The 19,477-nt window shown below is 39.3% G+C and overlaps 1 protein-coding gene across 3 annotated transcripts in view; it reads left to right on the top strand.

The window, feature by feature from the left end:
* The window catches only part of EIF2AK2 (eukaryotic translation initiation factor 2 alpha kinase 2), a 40,703-nt gene that overhangs the window by 4,464 nt on the left and 16,762 nt on the right, over positions 1-19,477 (top strand). Inside the window, exons 2-11 of one of the 3 annotated variants that reach the window (XM_020890037.2) lie at positions 1,122-1,242; positions 2,672-2,807; positions 5,811-5,931; positions 7,448-7,596; positions 10,154-10,274; positions 10,620-10,696; positions 10,849-10,942; positions 12,786-12,820; positions 14,370-14,435; positions 16,018-16,140. In XM_020890037.2, coding sequence (XP_020745696.2) covers positions 2,689-2,807; positions 5,811-5,931; positions 7,448-7,596; positions 10,154-10,274; positions 10,620-10,696; positions 10,849-10,942; positions 12,786-12,820; positions 14,370-14,435; positions 16,018-16,140 — 905 coding nt within the window. In that variant the 5' untranslated portion in view covers positions 1,122-1,242; positions 2,672-2,688. The remainder of the gene's footprint in view (positions 1-1,121; positions 1,243-2,671; positions 2,808-5,810; positions 5,932-7,447; positions 7,597-10,153; positions 10,275-10,619; positions 10,697-10,848; positions 10,943-12,785; positions 12,821-14,369; positions 14,436-16,017; positions 16,141-19,477) is intronic. The other 2 variants (XM_020890038.2, XM_020890036.2) reach the window with 2 other exon arrangements.

Genomic DNA, 19,477 nt, shown 5'->3' with positions numbered 1-19,477 from the left:
TTCTGATATATGCTACATACAGCATGGATGAACCTTGAAGACATTAGCTAAAACACAAGAGGACAAATATTGTATAATTACACTTGTGCTAGATACCTAGAATAGGCAAATGTATAGGCATGGAAAACAGAATGGTGGTTACCAAGGGATGAGGGGGAAGGGAAATGAGAAGTTATTTAGTGGGTACAGACTTTCTATTTGGGGAGATGAAAAGAGTTTTGGAGATGGATGGTAATGGTGGGCTTACAACATTGTGAAATAGCTTTTGCCCATGAATTATTTATTTAAAAATGGCAAATTTCATGTTATGTGTATTTTACAACAATGAGAAAGAAGTTCTGCTAAAAAATCATGATGGCTGCAGGTTAGAGAAGAAATTGTATCCACTGTGAGGAATTGGTTCTCAGGATCTTGCAGCAGTCCCGGCGTGAGACGGTGATGGCTTGAACCAGGATGGTGGTTATAGACATCGATGAGAAGTCAAAGGATTTGGAGGACAGGACTTACATATGGATCAGAAGACAGGGAAAGCACATGTCAAGGATGCCTCCCAGAATTCATGGCTCTCAGACATGGGTGGACAGTGAAGTCATTTTCTGAGGAAGGAACCTCTAAACCAGTTTGAGGAGAGATTATAAATGCAGTTTTGGATTTTTGGAGTTTAAAAGCCATTCAAGATGTCCAAGTGGGGAGGTTGGATAGAGAGCTCTGAAACTCAGAAAAAGGTTCATAAATTATGTATAAATTTCAGAGGTTACAACAAATAGATGATCTGTGAAATCATGGCCACGAGAGAGATCACCTTGAGGAGAAAGTATAAAGTGAAGAGAATAGTGTTTTTGGACCAAGTTTTGGGGGAAACTCCAGCATCTAAAGGCTGCGGAGATTAAGGAGTGTCAGAAAGAACTTGTGACCTTGAAAGAAGGAAAACCAAAAGAGCTTTTTAATGTGAAACGAGAGGTCAACAGGGTCCACTTTCTGTCTATGGATTTACTTATTCTGGATGTTTCACATTAATGGAATCATATTCTATGTTATTGTTTTTGTCTGACTTCTTTCATTTAGCATGTTTTTGACATTTAACCATGTTATAGCATGTTTCAATACATTGTCCTTTTTAGGGCTGAATAAGATTCCATGTGTGGATGTACAGCATTTTGTTTACCTTTCTTCAGTTGACAGATATTTGATTTGTTTCTACTTTTGGATTATTGTGACTAGTACTGCTTTGCATATTCTTGTGTAAGTATTTGAAAACCTGTTTTTCAATTCTTTGGATATACACCAAAGGGGTGAAATTGATGGGTGGTATTTGTGGCTCAGCTGGTAAAAGAATTTGCCTGCAATGCGGTAGACTTGGGTTTGATCCCTGGGTTGGAAAGATCTGCTGGAGAAGGGAAAAGTTACCCATTCCAGTATTCTGGCCTGTAGAATTCCATGGACTGTATAGTCCATGGGGTCGCAAAGAGTCAAAAATTACTGAGTGACTTTCACTTTCATGGTAACTCTAAGTTTAACCTTTTGAGGAACCATCAAATTTTATAGAGGCTGCATTACTTTACATTCCATAAGCAATATATGAGGTTTCCAATTTCTCTATATTCTCACCAATACATTTATTTTCTCTATTATTATTATTACCAGCCTAGTGGGTGTGAGGTAGAATCTAGTTGTGGTTTTGATTTGTATTTGTCTAATAAGTAATGATATTGAACATCATTTTGTGTGCTTGTTGGCCATTTATATGTCTTCTTGGGAGAAATATCTATTCAATCCTTTGCCTATTTTTTAATTTCTTACCTCTTTTTATTGTTGAGTTGTGAAAGTTCTTCATGTATTCTGGATACTAAGTCTTTATCAGATATATTATTTATAAAAATCCCTTTCTGAAGACTGTCTTTTCATTTTCCTCATAGTGTCCTTTGATATGCAAACATTTTTAATTTTGATGAGGTCCAGTTTATTTATGTTTTCTTTTGTTGCTATGCTTTTGCTGTCATAGCTAAGATTCCACTGCCAAATCTAAGATTGTGAAGATGCACCCTTGTATTTACTTTTAAAGTTTTATAGCTTTGACTCTTATATTTAGATTCTATATTCTTTAGATTTTATTTGTAATTTGAATCATTGTTACTATCTTCGTCCAGTGAGAACCATAAACTAGGGCCTAATTTTTCTGCCAAGTAAACTGTCCTAAAGCTGACTTCTGAAAATTTCAAATGGAAGTTTTGTGGGGCTTCATAGGAGAATCTGTGTCCGTACAGCTAAATCCTTCATGATTTCATAAACTTTATATATACACTCAACCTTTTTATTCTCAAAAAAATAATTCTAATTCTCCTCCTTCAGGCTTTTATCTTTTTAAGCAGATGGACAGACTTGCACTTTGACATTCAGTGGTAGCAGAAAGAAAAGTTAAGGAGAAGGACCTCCATCCTTTTTTGGCCAGTTGAGTTTTGAAAGTAGAAAATCTTGGAGAAATTAACTTGATTTTGCAATCCACAAGAGGGAAAGAAAGATCTTGTAAGAAAGTTTTGTCTGGATTTATGTGGGGCTGAGATGAGTCATATAAAGGAGAGTCATCTTACCCTGTTTTATATCTTAAACTGAACTGCCGAAATTAAATATTTTCTGAGTATATCACTTCTTTCAAACACCTCTTTTTTTGTAGGTTACTAGAGGAAAAAAATGGCCACTGGTCGTTCACCGTGTTTCTACATAGAAGAACTTAATAAATACCAACAAAAGAACGGTGTAGAAGTTAGGTATTGTGAACTGGCTAAGACAGGACCTCCACATAACTATAGGTAAGTTGCTATAAGAAAGGGTATATCCATATAAAATAAAAACTGGAAGAATAGCAACTCTGGCACAATTTTGAAGTCAGTTATTTAGCATGAGAGCAACGCTGCCACAGAAGATGGTGAGAGTCTTTTTGATGTAAAGTGGTAACTTCAGAGGACTCCAGAGAAAAAAACGGTGTATAAACCTTAACATGCTTCAAAATGATGTACTGTTTTGCTCTTTGGGGTGTCTGCTTGAATTCTATGTGGTGATTGTTGTTCAGTCACTCACTCATGGCCGATTCTTTGCAACCCTGCGGACTACATCACGCCAGGCTTACCTGTCCTTCACTTTCTCCCAGAGCTTGCTCAAACTCATGTCCATCGAGTTGGTAATGCCATCCAACCATCTCATTCTCTGTCATCCCCTTCTCCTTCTGCCTTCAATCAGCATCAGGGTCTTTGCTAATGAGTCAGCTCTTCGCATCAGGTGGCCAAAGTATTGGAGCTTCAGCTTCAGCATCAGTCCTTCCAATGAATATTCAGGACTGATTTGCCTTAGGATTGACTGGTTTGATCTCCTTGCAGTCCAAGGAACTCTCAAGAGTCTTTCCCAACACCACAGTTCAAAAGCATCAATTCTTCATGGTCCAACTCTCACATCCATATATGACTACTGGAAAAACCATAGCTTTGACTACATGAACCTTTGTTGGGAAAGTAACGTCTGTGCTTTTTAATATGCTGTCTAGGTTGGTAATAGATTTTCTTCCAAGGAGCAAGCGTCTTTTAATTTCATGGCTGCAGTCACCATCTGCAGTGATTTGGGAACCCAAGAAAATAAAGTCTGTCATTGTTTCCATTGCTTCCCCATCTATGTGCCATTTGAATGTTGAATTTTAAGCCAACTTTTTCACTCTCCTCTTTCACTTTCATCAACAGGCTCTTTCTTCACTTTCTACCGTAAAGGTGGTCTCACCTGTGTATCTTAGGTTATTCATATTTCTCTTGGCAATATTGATTCCAGCTTGTGCTTCATCCAACCTGGCATTTCACATAATGTACTCTATATATAAGTTAAATAAGCAGGGTGACAATATACAGCCTTGATGTACTCCTTTCCCAATTTGGAACCAGTTCATTGTTCCGTGTCTGGTTCTAACTGTTGGTTCATGACCTGCATGTAGATTTCTCAGGAGGCAGGTAAGGTGGTCTGGTATTCCCATCTCTTTAAGAATTTTCCACAGTTTGTTGTGATCCACACAATCAAAGGCTTTAGGTTAGTCAATGAAGCAGAAGTAGATGTTCTGGAATTCTCTTGCTTTTTCTATGATCCAACAGATGTTGGCAATTTGATCTCTGGTTCCTCTGCCTTTTCTTAATCCAGCTTGAATATCCGGAAGTTCTTGGTTTATGTATTGTTGAAGCCTCACTTGGAGAATTTTGAGCATTACTTTGCTAGCATGTAACATGAGTGCAATTGTGTGGTAATTTGAACATTCTTTGGCATTGCCTTTCTTTGGGATTGGAATGAAAACTGACCTTTTCCAGTCCTGTGGCCACTGCCAAGTTTTCCAAATTTGCTGGCATATTGAGTGCAGCACTTTCTTTTTTTTTTTCCATTTATTTTTATTAGTTGGAGGCTAAATACTTTACAACATTGCAGTGGTTTTTGTCATACATTGAAATGAATTAGCCATGGATTTACATGTATTCCCCATCCCAGTCCCCCCTCCCACCTCCCTCTCCACCCAATCCCTCTGGGTCTTCCCAGTGCACCAGGCCCGAGCACTTGTCTCATGCACCCAACCTGGGCTGGTGATCTGTTTCACCCTAGATAATATACATGTTTCAATGCTGTTCTCTTGAAACATCCCACCCTCGCCTTCTCCCACAGAGTCCACAAGTCTGTTCTATACATCTGAGTCTCTTTTTCTGTTTTGCATATAGGGTTATCGTTACCATCTTTCTAAATTCCATATATATGTGTTAGTATACTGTAATGGTCTTTATCTTTCTGGCTTACTTCGCTCTGTATAATGGGCTCCAGTTTCATCCATCTCATTAGAACTGATTCAAATGAATTCTTTTTAATGGCTGAGTAATATTCCCTGGTGTATATGTACCACAGCTTCCTCATCCATTCGTCTGCTGATGGGCATCTAGGTTGCTTCCATGTCCTGGCTATTATAAACAGTGAGTGCAGCACTTTCAAAGCATCATCTTTTAGGTTTTGAAATAGCTTAGCTGGAATTCCATCACCTGCACTACCTTTGTTCATAGTGATACTTCCTAAGGCTCACTTGACTTCACACTCCAAGATGTCTGACTCTAGGTGAGTGATCACACCATCGTGGTTATCTGGGTCATAAAGATCTTTTTTGTACAGTTCTTCTGTGTATTCTTGCCACCTCTTCTTAATATCTTCTGCTTCTGTTAGGTTTATACCGTTTCTGTCCTTTATTGTGCCATCTTTGCATGAAATGTTCCCTTGGTATCTCTGACTTTCTTGAAGAGATCTCTAGTCTTTCCCATTCTATTGTATTTCTCTATTTCTTTGCATTGATCACTTTGGAAGGCTTTCTTCTCTCTCCCTGCTAATCTTTAGAACTCTGCATTCACATGGATGTATCATTCCTTTTCTCCTTTGCGTTTTGTTTCTCTTCTTTTCTCAGCTGTTTGTAAGGTTATCCTCAGATAACCATTTTGCCTTTTTGCATTTCTTTTTCTTGGTGATGGTATTGATCATCGCATCCTGTTCAGTGTTATGAACCTCTGTCCATAGTTCTTCAGGCCCTTGGTCTATCAGATCTAATCCCTTGAATCTATTTGTTATTTCTACTGTATAATCGTAAGAGATTTGATTTAGGTCATACTTGAATGGCTGAAATAAAATTCCTTATGATTATTCTATGTGGAACACAGGTTAAAATTTTCAAAGGTGTCACAGAAGGCAGTTATGATTAGAATGGTAGTTAAATAATGCATGAATTTTATGATATTCTTTGAATTTTTCTTTGTAATCAGGTTTACGTATCAAGTTATAATAGATGATAAAGAATTTCCAAAGGCTGAAGGTAGATCAAAGAAGGAAGCCAAAAACGCTGCAGCCAAATTAGCTTTTGAGATAATTAACAAAGACCGTAAGGTGAGTAATTACCTTTTTTTTCCTTTGTGAAAGGGAACTCACAAATATCTATGGTATTTTTGTCCTGTGAGAAAATACTTACATGCAGAATAAAGCTATTCACAAGTGCTTTTGCTTTCGAAGTTTAGTTCAGTCTTTCTCCTGGTCTCATTTCTATAGAACCCTGAATGAGAGGTCCACCTCAAAAAGAGTGGGCAAAATGGGGCAATATCTAGTTAGAGTGCCAACAGCAGGGCATACTCTCAGGAAACAGTGAGAAATGAGCTAACAGGTTCTGGAAGGAGCCCCTCCACCTGATCGAGGGAATGCAGTGGAAAAGGACAGAGATAGAAGGAACCATGAGGAGAATGATATATTAAAATATGGAGGGCAGATGATGCAAAAGTAACATACGTATAATTGGTATTGCTGAAGATGCAAACAGAGTAACTAGTGCAGAAAACATGGTCTCTGAAAAGAGCAATAGAAAGTATTTATGAAATAAAAAAAGAGCTACCTGCAGATTGAAGCAACTCAGCTGCTCATAAGATACTGAAAAATATGAAAACACCAAGAACGTTGGCCTTTGTGAAAGGACTGAGCTCCAGGGATGAAGAAAGAATCCTACAAGTATCCAGGCAGAAGAACTTAATATAACGAAATATAAAAATGAAAAAAAAGTCATGCTGCCCGCACCACCGTTAAAAACCAGAAGACTCTGGAGCAGCATCTGTAAAATGAGGCAGGAAGTCATTTTACATGTGGGACAAAAGTGGGTCATTGTCAAATTTTCAAAAATTTTCAGAGTTTCAGTATTCAAGATACTTTCATGAAAAATCTTACTCAGTGGGATCTTCCTGGTAATCTAGTGGTTAAGACTCCAGGCTTCCACTGTAGGGGGCACAGGTTTGATCCCTGGTCTGGGAAATAAGATCCCAAGTACCATACAGTGCAGCCAAAAAATATATATATTTTTTAAATTTTACTTGAAGGTGTCACCCTTTTAATCAAAATCGAGCAAAATAAATCAGGAAAACCCACAAACTTATAAATCGCTAATGAGTCAGAAAACCAAGTCATGAAGTCAGAAAAAGAACAGTAGAATACCTTTACCCATGAAAAAGCAGAAGAAAGACAGTGATAACAAAAGGGAAGAAATTGATGTGAAAAAAACAAAGATATGATAAAGAAGGTCAATAAAACCAAAAATTCTTTGACAAAGTTAACAAAGTAGAAAAACTTTGGGCAAGATTTTGACAGATTGGGAATTTTAAAAGGGGCAGATAATAGTGGAAGGAGTAATGCTATTATATTCATGTTTCCTATGAAGTTGTGATCCAGGATATAACTTTATTCCGTATGTGTTATCTTGTCCTTTGAAATTACAAAAGATGCAACAAATCAGAAAGTCTTATAGTTTTACCTAGATAAACAAGAAAATCGACTATTTTGTTTTCCCTTATGAAACTGTAAAAGGAAAATAGCTAATGTCTTTTCTTGTTAAAATTTATCCTTATGGGTTTTTTTTTTCTTTTAGTCAGTTACTTTTTCATCTCAGCTGACAACAAATACTCCAGAAGGACCACCCATTGAGAATTACATAGGCCGTCTTAATACAATCTCCCAGAAGAAAAACCTATGTGTAACTTATGAAGAATGTAAATCAAAGGGTGATGGGCCCGAAGGGTGAGATGTTGTTTTTCCTTCTGTTTCACTATGTCTAAGCAATAGAGCAGCCTTATTTTCATGTCTAACTTTCCAAAAATACCTGTCCTTTTTGGTACATTCTGCAGAGGTTTTTTATGACTTTATTGCAGTTTGACATCTCTGTGATGAAAATATTAAAATGCTTCATTGCTGAAGTCCGGGGACCCTTATCCCACAATTGATCAAGTCTGGGAAATCCTTTATTTCTGAGATCTCTCTGGATGGTTTAGTCTGCAGGAAACCTAAGCAAAGTCAAGTGGTGAAGACCTTCCCATCCCTGAGGTCGCAGTGGCTGTGTGAGAAGAGTCCTGCCACGTGTGTGGAATGAGTCTCTTTCCACCCTTGTCAGAATAAAGATGTTTGCCCTTCAGATTTTCTTGAATAGTGTCACTCTCTAGACAAGTACTATGTATTCGAAAGAATGGGTTTAGGGAAGTTCTTGGTGGACCATAGGTTTAGGAAACCCTGGTCCAGTGGTTAAGACTCTGAGCTTCAAATGCAGGGGGCATGGGTTCGAATCCTGGTTGGGGAGCTAAATCTTGTATGCTGTACGGCCAAAAGAATTTAAAAAAAAGCACTTCCCTGGTACTCGAGTGGTTAAGAGTCCGCTCGCCAATAATGCAGGAGAGGTGGATTTGATCCCTGGTCCAGGAAGATCCCACGTGCCAGGAAGCAACTCAGCCCAGGCCCTGAAACTACTGAGCCTGCAATCCAGAGCCTGTGCTCCACAGCAAGAGAAGCCACCACCATGAGAAGCCCATGAAGCAAAATGAAACCCAACGCCACCAAAAAGAAATCAGTAAGGACCGGGTTTTCACCCTGGATGGTGAGGAGACCAAGATTTGAGGGATATGATGAGAGGGGTGGATGAGAAGGTCAGTCAGAAATAATGAGAACTTCTCACCAGTGAGCAGAGGCTTTGGAGATGAGGATGAAGAATGAATTTGAACTGGGAAAAGCAGAAAGCAAATGAGTGTGAAGAAGGTTGTTTCTCAGCTATAGCCAACCAGTTAAATGAGAGAGAAGGACAAAAATTCTAAAAGGCGAATAGTCCAAACACCCACTTTAGGATACTGTTCTATGAACTTTATTATTCACGCCAATGGCTTGTAGGCCAGAACCAGGAAGACAAAAATGTGATAGGATTCACTGGAATGAAAGAGTCAAAAGTGAATTCTGTGAGTCAATCTCCATAAATTAAGGCTATTTTATTTTCCTGTAGCTCACCTGTTGGTTCCTTTGACCTAGTGCTTTAACGTTTGATTGTTAAAAAAAAGAAGACTGTTTAGGGAGTGCTGAAAAAAAACAGGAGTCACAGAAATAATCGAGTCCTTCAGCCCAGCTCCCTAATTTTCCTTCAGAGCCTAGTGGAGAAGACTCACTGGTAGAGTATTTCCATCCACGATGAATAATACTGCCATAATTCTGTAGCACTACATGGTAACTCCATAATGTAAATTTCCATGTCTGTTGCTTTGCCACCTTAAATATAGTTCTTCTATAATTGTCCCAAGCTCCTTGCCTAACTACAAGCATCCTTATAGCTCGTGTGAAAATTAAGTGATTTCAGCATGGGACTTTTGCATTGTGAGGATTTGCTTAGGTTTTTGTGTACATGAGCAGGGGGGCACAGAAAATGGTGAAGTTAGAGCTGAAGTTAGACATGCTTGGCACATTTCCTCCAAAACACTTTCACCTTATTATTCTCCTGTAGAAGCCTCTGTGGATTTTATCATACCAGTTGAACATCTCTGAAAAATTCATTAGATCTCTTTCTTCTTTCTCTGCCCCCGCATCTTTTGACTTTTGGGGAATTTTAAAAAATCACCACTTGGTACCTTAATGCCACATCTTTCAATGAAGCAGCAAAGAGTTAGAACTTCCCTGGAGAATGGAAGCTGGGCTATTAGCCAGTCCTGGTTATTCTGGTAAACTGATTAGCCATCTCATTGAAAAAAAAAAAAAAAAATATATATATATATATATATATATATGTATATATACATATATATATAATCTTGCTTTTTAAAATATAATTTTTATTTTTTTAGTTAGTTATTTTTGGCTGTGCTGGGTCTTCGTTACTGCGTGGGGTTTCTCTAGCTGCAGCAAGTAGGGGCTATGCTGTAGTCGCCGTGCTCGGGTTTCTCATTGCGGTGGCTTCTCCAGTTGCAGAGTATGGACTCTAGGATGTGTGGGCTTCAGTAGCTGCGGCAGTAGCTGGGCAGATGGGCCAGGATCCTGGAGGACAAACTCAGTAGTTGTGGCACATGGGCTTAGTGGCTCCACAGCATGTAGGATCTTCCCAGATCAGGGATTGAACCCATGTCTCTCCTGCATTGGCAGGCGGATTCTTTACCTAGTGCCACCAGGGAAGCCCTTGTTGAAATTAAGTAAGATATGAACTATTAATCTATCTATTAAATTGGTGTTATATTTAGCCCTTTGTTAAGGTGTGTTTTTTTTTCTGAAAACACATGAGTTACATCTACTGTTTTTTGGTATTTGATTTAATACTCTTTATCATTTCTCCTAGATTTCGTTATAAATGCAAAATTGGACAAGAAGAATATGGTATTGGTGTAGGTTTCACTAAACAGGAGGCAAAACAGTTGGCTGCCAAACTGGCTTATGAAAAGATAGAATCAGAAACAATGGTGTGTACTGCCTTGGGATTTGATTTTTATATTTTAAAGTTCTCTTTGAAGTTGATTTGAAGTTACATGATATTTAGATGACGCCAAGACAGCCAGTGGCATAGCAAAAGCACTCCTTTCTGGGTCCCACCAATGAGCCCTGGGGCCATGAAGCTTCAGAAGGATCACAGTTCTCATGACAGCTCAATGTTCTTTAAATTCAGATCAAACATCCATAAAAATATATTAATCCTGTTATTCTTTATGGCTGTGAATTTGGTAAATGTGGGAAATAAATGTGGGAGTTGGTTCACAGAGACTAAGCCACTATAAGAAGTCATTTAGTTGTACTTTTAAATCTTTCAGAGAGCTGACCAATCCTCTGATTGTTTCAATGCTGTTTCTGGTGATGTCGAAAGAAACTCTCAAGCAATGAGCACATCGTAAGTATGGACAAACAAATTCAAATTGCAGCCTGAAAGAGCAGATATTTACAAAAATGTTTAATGTTGAAGGAGAATTTAGAAAAAGCAATTACTGATCAACAAAAAATAGGCAGAATTCATAAACTAATAGCTGTCCTCTTTTCTTTTAGTAGTTCTGAATCACCATCTGAAAATGGCTTCTCAACAAATGCCTCAGAAAGAAGTGATAACAGTGACACAAACAGCTCTTTCCTGTCTCCAGGGGTATAGTATTAGTATCTAAGTTTCCTAGTTAATCTTATTTTCCTTTGTGTTTCTCCATTTAAAAGTGACCTCCAGTACCTGTCATAATTTTTCAATTTTTTTTATGGGCTCTTATTAAATCTAAATGTTTTGTAGCTTTTTCTCTCTCCTTTCTTTATAAACTCCCATTCCTCACATGCAAAATTTTTCTGCTCTTCACTCCCATCTTTCTCTCCCTACTCACCTTTGTATTTTTCACGTATTCCTATAATCTGGCTTCTTTTCTTCTATCAATTGGATGGTATTTAGAAGGTTCACTCATAGATTTCTGCTTCTGTTTTAATAAACCAGAGCTAAACTTAAAAACTGAACTTAAAAATCAGATAGTCTTTGTGGTGATGATTAGTGTTACCAAAGTATTATATTTTTAAAGAACTAGAAAGACATCCCTGGTGGTGCAGTGGCTAAGACTCCATGCTCTCAATGCAAGGGGCCCAGGTTCCATCCCTGGTCAGGGAACGAGATCCTGCATACTGCAACAAAGACCTGGCATAGTCAATTAAATAAATATTTTTTTAAACTACAAACAAATCAATAAGCAAAAGATAAGCAACTCAGTAAAAAAGTAAAAAGTGTACAAAAGAACTGAACAGACAGTTCAGAAAAGAGATACCCACAAGGGCAACAGACATATGAAAAGATGCTTACTTAATAATAATCAGGAAAATGCAAATGAAAACAATAGCTAGATACCATTTTAAACCATCCGATTGGCAAAATTTGAGTCTGGCTATCCTAAGTGTTGACACAGCTCTGTTCCTGTTATACCTATGACATCCTATTACAGCAATATTCTATGTTGCTGGCTGATGTATAAATTGGTTCGACTGTCTTAGAGAGCAATTTGGCAACATGTAGTGGAGTTGAGGGTGTGCAAGCTGTGCTGTCAGTTCTACTCCTAGATATGTCTTTTAGAGAAACACATGTATGTGTGCACAGAGATACATGTATAAGCATGTTCTTTGCAAAATTGTTTGTAATAGAAGAGATTGGAGAAAATATTGTCCATTTACAGAATGTCTGAATTAATCATAATGCAGTCACTGTGCAAAACTGAGGCTGGCGGGTGATAGGAACTCAAGAAATCTTAGTCTGATGTTTGTACTCTGTGTCAACATACTAAAATTGTTAAAAAAAAAAACCACAACACCTACCAGAATAAAAGTGAATATGCTTGAAGAAGAGCTATATTAATTTTTGAGAGATATGTCCAAGATTCCTCTTTTTTGGCTAAATGTTAAAGTTAAATTATTGATTTGTCCTGAAAATGTTTTAAACTAGATCCCTGGGCCCCATGTGTTTTCTTTACTAGCACTATGAGTAATTGTAATGCATAGTTTCTTGCTGAGATCTGCTGGCCAGAGGATCATCTGGGAAGCCATATTCTATGCCTGGAGAGTCAGTGCTTCTGTGGAACATGCCCTGCAGTTCTAGCTTTTTTTTTTTCTGGTTGTGCAGCGCAGCATGTGGGATCTTAGTTTCCTGACCAGAGATCAAACCTGTGCCCCTTGCTTTGGAATAGAAGTGCAGAGTCTTAGCCACTGAATCTCAGGGCCCCAACAATTTGTGTTTTTTGACCTTCTTATCGTATCTGTCTTTGCTATAATTGATGAGAACACTGATACAGACAAATACACTGAAAGCAGGGCTTACTGAGAGCGTATGAATTGATGAGGTTGTTAATCTTAGGGACAAAGAAATGTGGTCAGAGAACCATCTAGAAGTACAGGAGAAAGGATGGCCAAGAAAAGCAGGATACTTGACTTAATCATCTGAAACTATTTTCCATTTTCTTTTGTTATAGGACAGTTTCAGAAATAATGCCAGGAAGGTGAAGAGGTGAGTATCATCATGCATTGGACTTATTTAGAAATGAAGTTTTATTTCAGATCTAGTTTGTTCATCTTACTTATGAAGTCTTCAGTATTTATATTGTATGCCCTTATTTGAGTGGAGTTTCAGGAGTACAAAGCATGATTAAGGCTCACAGAAATCTTGAAATCTATGAATAAATAATTTTAAATACATAGAGAAGTTTTGAACATATGCACACAATACATTGTAGACATAAAGGCCCATGGGGCTATTGGTCGAGTAACTGGTTAAGGGCATTGTTTTGGACAAGTCTGACAGAAGAAGTGGGCTTGTAGAGGTATTCTTAAGAGAAATGTATTGTGTGAATTCCCTGGTGACCAAGTGGCTAGAACTTAGCACTTTCACTGCTGAGGGCCAGATACAATTTCTGGTTGGGGGAATTAAGATCCCATAAGCCACATGGCACAACCCCCCCAAAAAGAGAGAAGTGTATTATTTTACAGACAAGCAGGTAGGGTAGAAATGTTATCGTAACTCAGGGAAGAAATAAATGATCAGACGTTCTGTAAATTAGGGAGACTTGGCTTCTTGAACGGAAGAGAAAAGCAAGGATGTGAATACAGTCAGCAGTGGGAGTAAGGTGGCAGCAGGAGCCACCATGAGGCACCAGTACATTCTGAACAGTAGGTAACACTTGCAGAAAGATGATGCCAGATGCTGGTGTTCAGATGGAGAGAGGCGAGGTCTGTGTGTAAGATGATCAGGCCATCAGACTGATCTGGTGATGGGGAGGAGGAGAATTTGTGAGACAGACTGTAAAAGAAGAGTAAACATAACTTGAGGAAATAGAGTTAAAGAACTGGGTGAAGAAGATGCAAAGGAAAAAGGAAATGAAGATTGTTCCTTGTGAATGAGATGCAGACAAGTGTCATGGCGCTGATGGTGTTAAGGGATTCGAAGATTTAGAGGGAAGATTGTTGTCTAACTCTATGATCCCATGGACTGTAGCCCACCAGGCTCCTCTGTCCATGGGATTTCCCAGGCAAGAATACTGGAGAGGGTTGCCATGACCCCTCCAGGGGATCTTCTTGACCCAGGGATCAAGCCCTCATCCCTTGTGTCTCCTGCACTGGCAAGTGGATTCTTCACCACTGCGCCACCTGGGAAACCTGGAGGGAAGATAACAATTTGTGTTTGTTTAGTTTTAGGTGGCATTTGGACTTCCAGTTGTAGGAGGCTTACCACCAGCAAGGAATAAATGACAAAGGAAACACAACCAGGATGAGAATTCAATGAGACATATTTCCTAAGGTTTTGAGTCTAAAGGGAGAAAAAGAGGCTAGCGGCATGCTGGCAATGAATGTGTTAAGGCTGAAAAACACAGGAAAGGAGTGAAAATTTGTTAGAGCACAGAGAACCAAATTGATTCTAAAGAAAAATGTTAGTACTTGCTACCCTGTTATTCTGATAGTTGACTCACAACATAAAAAGCCTAGTGCATAGCATAAAATCCACTCTTGATAAGTTATATTTCATTTTAGCTTTGAATTCATGTGCTTCTCTTAACTTTTAGAAGTTTGGCGCCTAATTTTTACTCTCCTGTGAGGACAGAAGAAAACAGTTACAGTGCAGACCCCAGGTAAGAGGGGAAACCATGAAAAAGAAAAAGAATTTGTTTAAGGATACATGTACAAAAGTTGACAAAAGTTTCTTAAGGGACAGTTGAACATCAGGCAGGTTAAGTTATATCTCTCCCTGAACAGTTTGTTTTAGCTCAGTCAGGCCCACAAAGGATCATTGCCTTGTGGAGGAGTACAGTTTAGGTGAGTTCAAATGGAATGTGGTGTCTGTGTGATACTCCTGTGGGTTTCTCTGATATCTCTGGGAGGTTTTAATATTGGAAGCCAATATTTCTGTAAACCAGTAACTTTTTTTCAACAAAAGTACTCCTGCAGGAATCAGAATAGATCCATTTGAATCTGTTTTCCATTTTCCAGCTTCATAGCAGATTTCACTTTTTTAAAAAGGGCTCCTTTGGTGGTCGATTGCATGTTTGGTCTTAAATAAAGTGTCTTTTAAAAAGGAGGCCTATTTGCAACAGAGGAACATGGAATACAAGCTTAAGAAATAATAAAGAATCACCAAATGCTTGATAAGTACCTAATATATATCTGGCACTGTGCTGGGCATCGTATTTATAGCAGGAACATAGAAACAGCCCCTGTCCTACAGTTTTTGTGGGGATGATAATTACGCACTGTGACCAGAGGTCTGAAGGAAAAGCCATGGCGTGGTTAGACACGACAGCAGGACCCTTGAATTTAGGGTGAAGGATGAGGCAGGGCTTTCTCTGGGTCACATTTGTGGGGAGGCCTGAGGGATGAGTCAGCACAGGGCGGTGGGGAGCCCCTGGTACTGTGCGAAAGAGAAGCGCATGGGAAGGCGAAGCAGGAAAGGTAATGTGAGCACCCGAGGAACCGAGAGAAAGCCACGTGCTGGGAGGGCAGTGGCCAAGGACCCGGGGTCGCCAGACAGGCTGGAGACAGACAAACAGGTGGCCCCTGGAAGCCCATGTCAGGGTTTTCTGGGTTTTGCTGAAGGCAGGGGCAGGCTTGGGAAGCGTTTGGGCAATAGTTGTGATCAGACTTAGTATTTATCACACTGATCGCTGTGAGGATCGTGGACTGGAGCAGAGGAAGGAGAGGAGGTGGTGTGTCTTCTGAACAGGGTTCGGCAGGAGTCTTATTGGAAGCTTGGGCCAATGGGGGAACGTGGGCAGACACCCGCAGATGTGTTTTGGAAAGAAAATTGGCAGGTCTTAATGATGGAAGGTGGGGCAGGAGAAAGAGGGGAAACCCAGAGAGTTGCAAACATAAGCAGGCTCATTTCTCGTAGAACAGCTTGGTGGTAGCAGGGAACACAGTGTGGCACTCTTTTCTAAAGTTTTTTACTTGGAATAAAAGATTCTTTACCATGGTTTTTGTGCAGCCAGGCAGTGACTGACTCCCAGGAGTGATCTGTTATGTTGGGATGGGAAGAGGGAAGAACTATCCTTTTTGATTCAAGAGTTTCTGTGAAATGCATCCTTCTTACTCAGAAGGGGAGAGTCCTGTTTGTTATACAGTCCATTTCACTAGTACCTTTAAGGGAAAGCAGAAGGGTTGGAGTGGAGGAACAGAGGATGTTGAACCTCAGAATAACAGCAGCATTTCTCTCTCAAGGTTGGTCAAGGATTTCACAGAAGTAACACCAATTGGCTCAGGTGGATTTGGCCAAGTTTTCAAAGCCAAACACAGAATTGATATGAAGACTTACGTTATTAAATGTGTTAAATATAATAGTGCGTAAGTAGTAATATTTTATTTTTTTTTAATGTGAACCTGCAATGTTCTTTTTAATGTATCTCTCTTCTTCATTAGTATGTTTTTTTTCTGGTCCTCCTTGAAAGTATTGTTCATGAGGAGAATGATATTTGGCTTACTCTGAAATGACCTCACTTCACCATAGTCACTTTAATTAAAAAATGGATATACCATTGATTATCCTTGAGGCTGTCTTGATGAGAACTACAGTTATAAAATCTTTTAGCTCAAGGTGACCTTTGAGTTTTTCTAGTCTCATCTCCTTATCTTACAGAGGAGGCGAGTGAGATTCAAAGATGTGAACTGATTTGCTAAAGGTAAAAGCTGGTTGAAAATTGTGCTGGTTGTCTATTATTGCGTAATACACCACTCCAAAATGCAATGGCTTAAACACCAAGTTGTTATTATCTCTTGTGGTCCTGTGAGTTGACTATGCTCACCCGGGCCCTTCATCATGCATTTGCAGCCAGGAGTTGTCTGAAAGCTTGGCCTGGCTGGACGTCGGAGATGGCTCTCTCACATGGCTGGCAGTGATGCTGGCTGTGGCCCCAAGTGCAGTTGGCGCTGTTAACCAGAGCGCCTCCACCTGGCCCCTTTAGGTGGCCTGGGCGTTTCACAGCTTAGTTGTTGGGGTCTAAGAAGGACTGTCCTAGAGCAACTCATCCCAGGAGGGAGCAGTCTTGGAAGTTCCACATCGTATTGATTAAACAAAGTCACTATGGTCAGCTCGAGGGAGAGGGCAAATAGACTCTTCCAGCTTAATCTGAGGAGTGGATGCGAGCATGGGGAGAGAAGAAATTAATGATGACCATCCTTGGGCCCTATCTCCTGTGGTAGCAAGGTGGAGATTTAGAATTCATCCTCTGGAATTCCAGTCTACTGTGTTCCCACCATATCCCAATGCTTCCCATGTTTGTTTTATGTATTATCTGTGCCCCTCCCTACCCCCACCCCAATTATTGGATAACAGAACTCCCTTAGGAAGGAAGACACAGAGGAAGGAGCTCTGAAATCCCGTGTTCACCGATCTTGCCTGTTATTTTCTGGCAGCTGTTATTGTTTGTAATTTGGCCAGACAGATCCCTCAAGGATCAGAGAAGGAGATGGAAAAGGGATATAAGTGAAGGAAAATGCCATAAGAAAAGAAGCAGGTGTGGTTTTTAGATGCTTTTCTTCCAGTCAAACCAACCTATTGTCTGTCCTGTGGACAAAGCCTTGCAGTTGAAATACCTTCATACTACTTGGCATCAAAACAAGGCTTTTTCTTTCTTCGTTGTTTTGCTTACCAGGAATACTGCTGTTCCTTCTATCCCATAACATCTTTTTTAATGGTAATCCTTCATGATGATAAGGGTGCAGTACCTTGAACATTTCTCGTGGCTTCATAGATTGGTACAGCACAGTTAAAAATACACTTGGAGATATGCATCAAGAAGCATAAAATTAGACCAGAAACTATAAAACTCCTAGAGGAGAACATAGGCAAAACACTCTCCGACATAAATCACAGCAGGATCCTCTATGACCCACATCCCAGAATTTTAGAAACAAAAGCAAAAATAAACAAATGGGACCTAATGAAACTTAAAAGCTTTTGCACAACAAAGGAAACTATAAGCAAGGTGAAAAGACAGCCCTCAGATTGGGAGAAAATAATAGCAAATGAAGCAACAGACAAAGGATTAATCTCAAAAATATACAAGCAACTCCTCCAGCTCAATTCCAGAAAAATAAATGACCCAATCAAAAAATGGGCCAAAGAACTAAACAGACATTTCTCCAAGGAAGACATACGGATGGCAAAAAAACACATGAAAAGATGCTCAACATCACTCATTATCAGAGAAATGCAAATCAAAACCACAATGAGGTACCATTACACGCCAGCCAGGATGGCTGCTATCCAAAAGTCTACAAGCAATAAATGCTGGAGAGGGTGTGGAGAAAAGGGAACCCTCTTACACTGTTGGTGGGAATGCAAATTAGTACAGCCACTATGGAAAACAGTGTGGAGATTTCTTAAAAAGCTGGAAATAGAACTGCCATATGACCCAGCAATCCCACTTCTGGGCATACACACCGAGGAAACCAGATCTGAAAGAGACACGTGCACCCCAATGTTCATCGCAGCACTGTTTATAATAGCCAGGACATGGAAGCAACCCAGATGCCCATCAGCAGACGAATGGATGAGGAAGCTGTGGTACATATACATCATGGAATATTACTCAGCCATTAAAAAGAATTCATTTGAATCAGTTCTAATGAGATGGATGAAACTGGAGCCCATTATACAGAGCAAAGTAAGCCAGAAAGATAAAGACCATTACAGTATACTAACACATATATATGGAATTTAGAAAGATGGTAATGATAACCCTATATGCAAAACAGAAAAAGAGACTCAGATGTATAGAACAGACTTGTGGACTCTGTGGGAGAAGGCGAGGGTGGGATGTTTCAAGAGAACAGCATCGAAACATGTATATTATCTAGGGTGAAACAGATCACCAGCCCAGGTTGGGTGCATGAGACAAGTGCTCGGGCCTGGTGCACTGGGAAGACCCAGAGGGATGGGGTGGAGAGGGAGGTGGGAGGGGGGACCGGGATGGGGAATACATGTAAATCCATGGCTAATTCATTTCAATGTATGACAAAAACCACTGCAATGTTGTGAAGTAATTAGCCTCCAACTAATAAAAATAAATGGGAAAAAAAAAAGAAGCATAAAATTATTTATATGCTTTGACCTATGGATTTCCTATTGGGAACCTATTCCAAGGATATTACCCAGATTATAGGAAAAGTTATTCAAGTAGATAAAAATCAGTGTCATTTATAACAGTGAGAAATTAGAGCAAACAGAACGTTCAGCAATAAAGGAATGATTTTGTATGTTTTCTGCTCTCCTCTGATCAATGACTATTTTGCAGTCATTAAAAGTGAGGGTTATATACTGTAAATATTTATACACACTATGAATGGTACGATGCTAGAAGTTGCTTCAGAATAATCCAGGGAAAGATAAGGAAGTAGGTAAGAGTATACAGGAAACAAGATTGGCCAGTCGTTAATTACTGTTTCATCTGATGGCCAGGTAGGGGTTCATTCTACTATTTGCTCTACTTTTTAATACTTTTGAAATGTTACATTAAAATGCTTATACCTGATGGTTAGGACAGATTGTATAGTAATAGGGAAAAATTTAAAGATAATATATGAGAAAACATAGGATAAATACATATACTATAATTACACATATGTAAAAATGTATATGAAGAAAGACTATAAGAAATCATCTAAACTTATAAGTGTGTTA

The sequence above is a fragment of the Odocoileus virginianus genome, chromosome 2 (assembly GCF_023699985.2).
Source record: "Odocoileus virginianus isolate 20LAN1187 ecotype Illinois chromosome 2, Ovbor_1.2, whole genome shotgun sequence".
NCBI lineage: Eukaryota > Metazoa > Chordata > Mammalia > Artiodactyla > Cervidae > Odocoileus > Odocoileus virginianus.
This window is presented reverse-complemented; position numbering and strand designations above follow the sequence as displayed.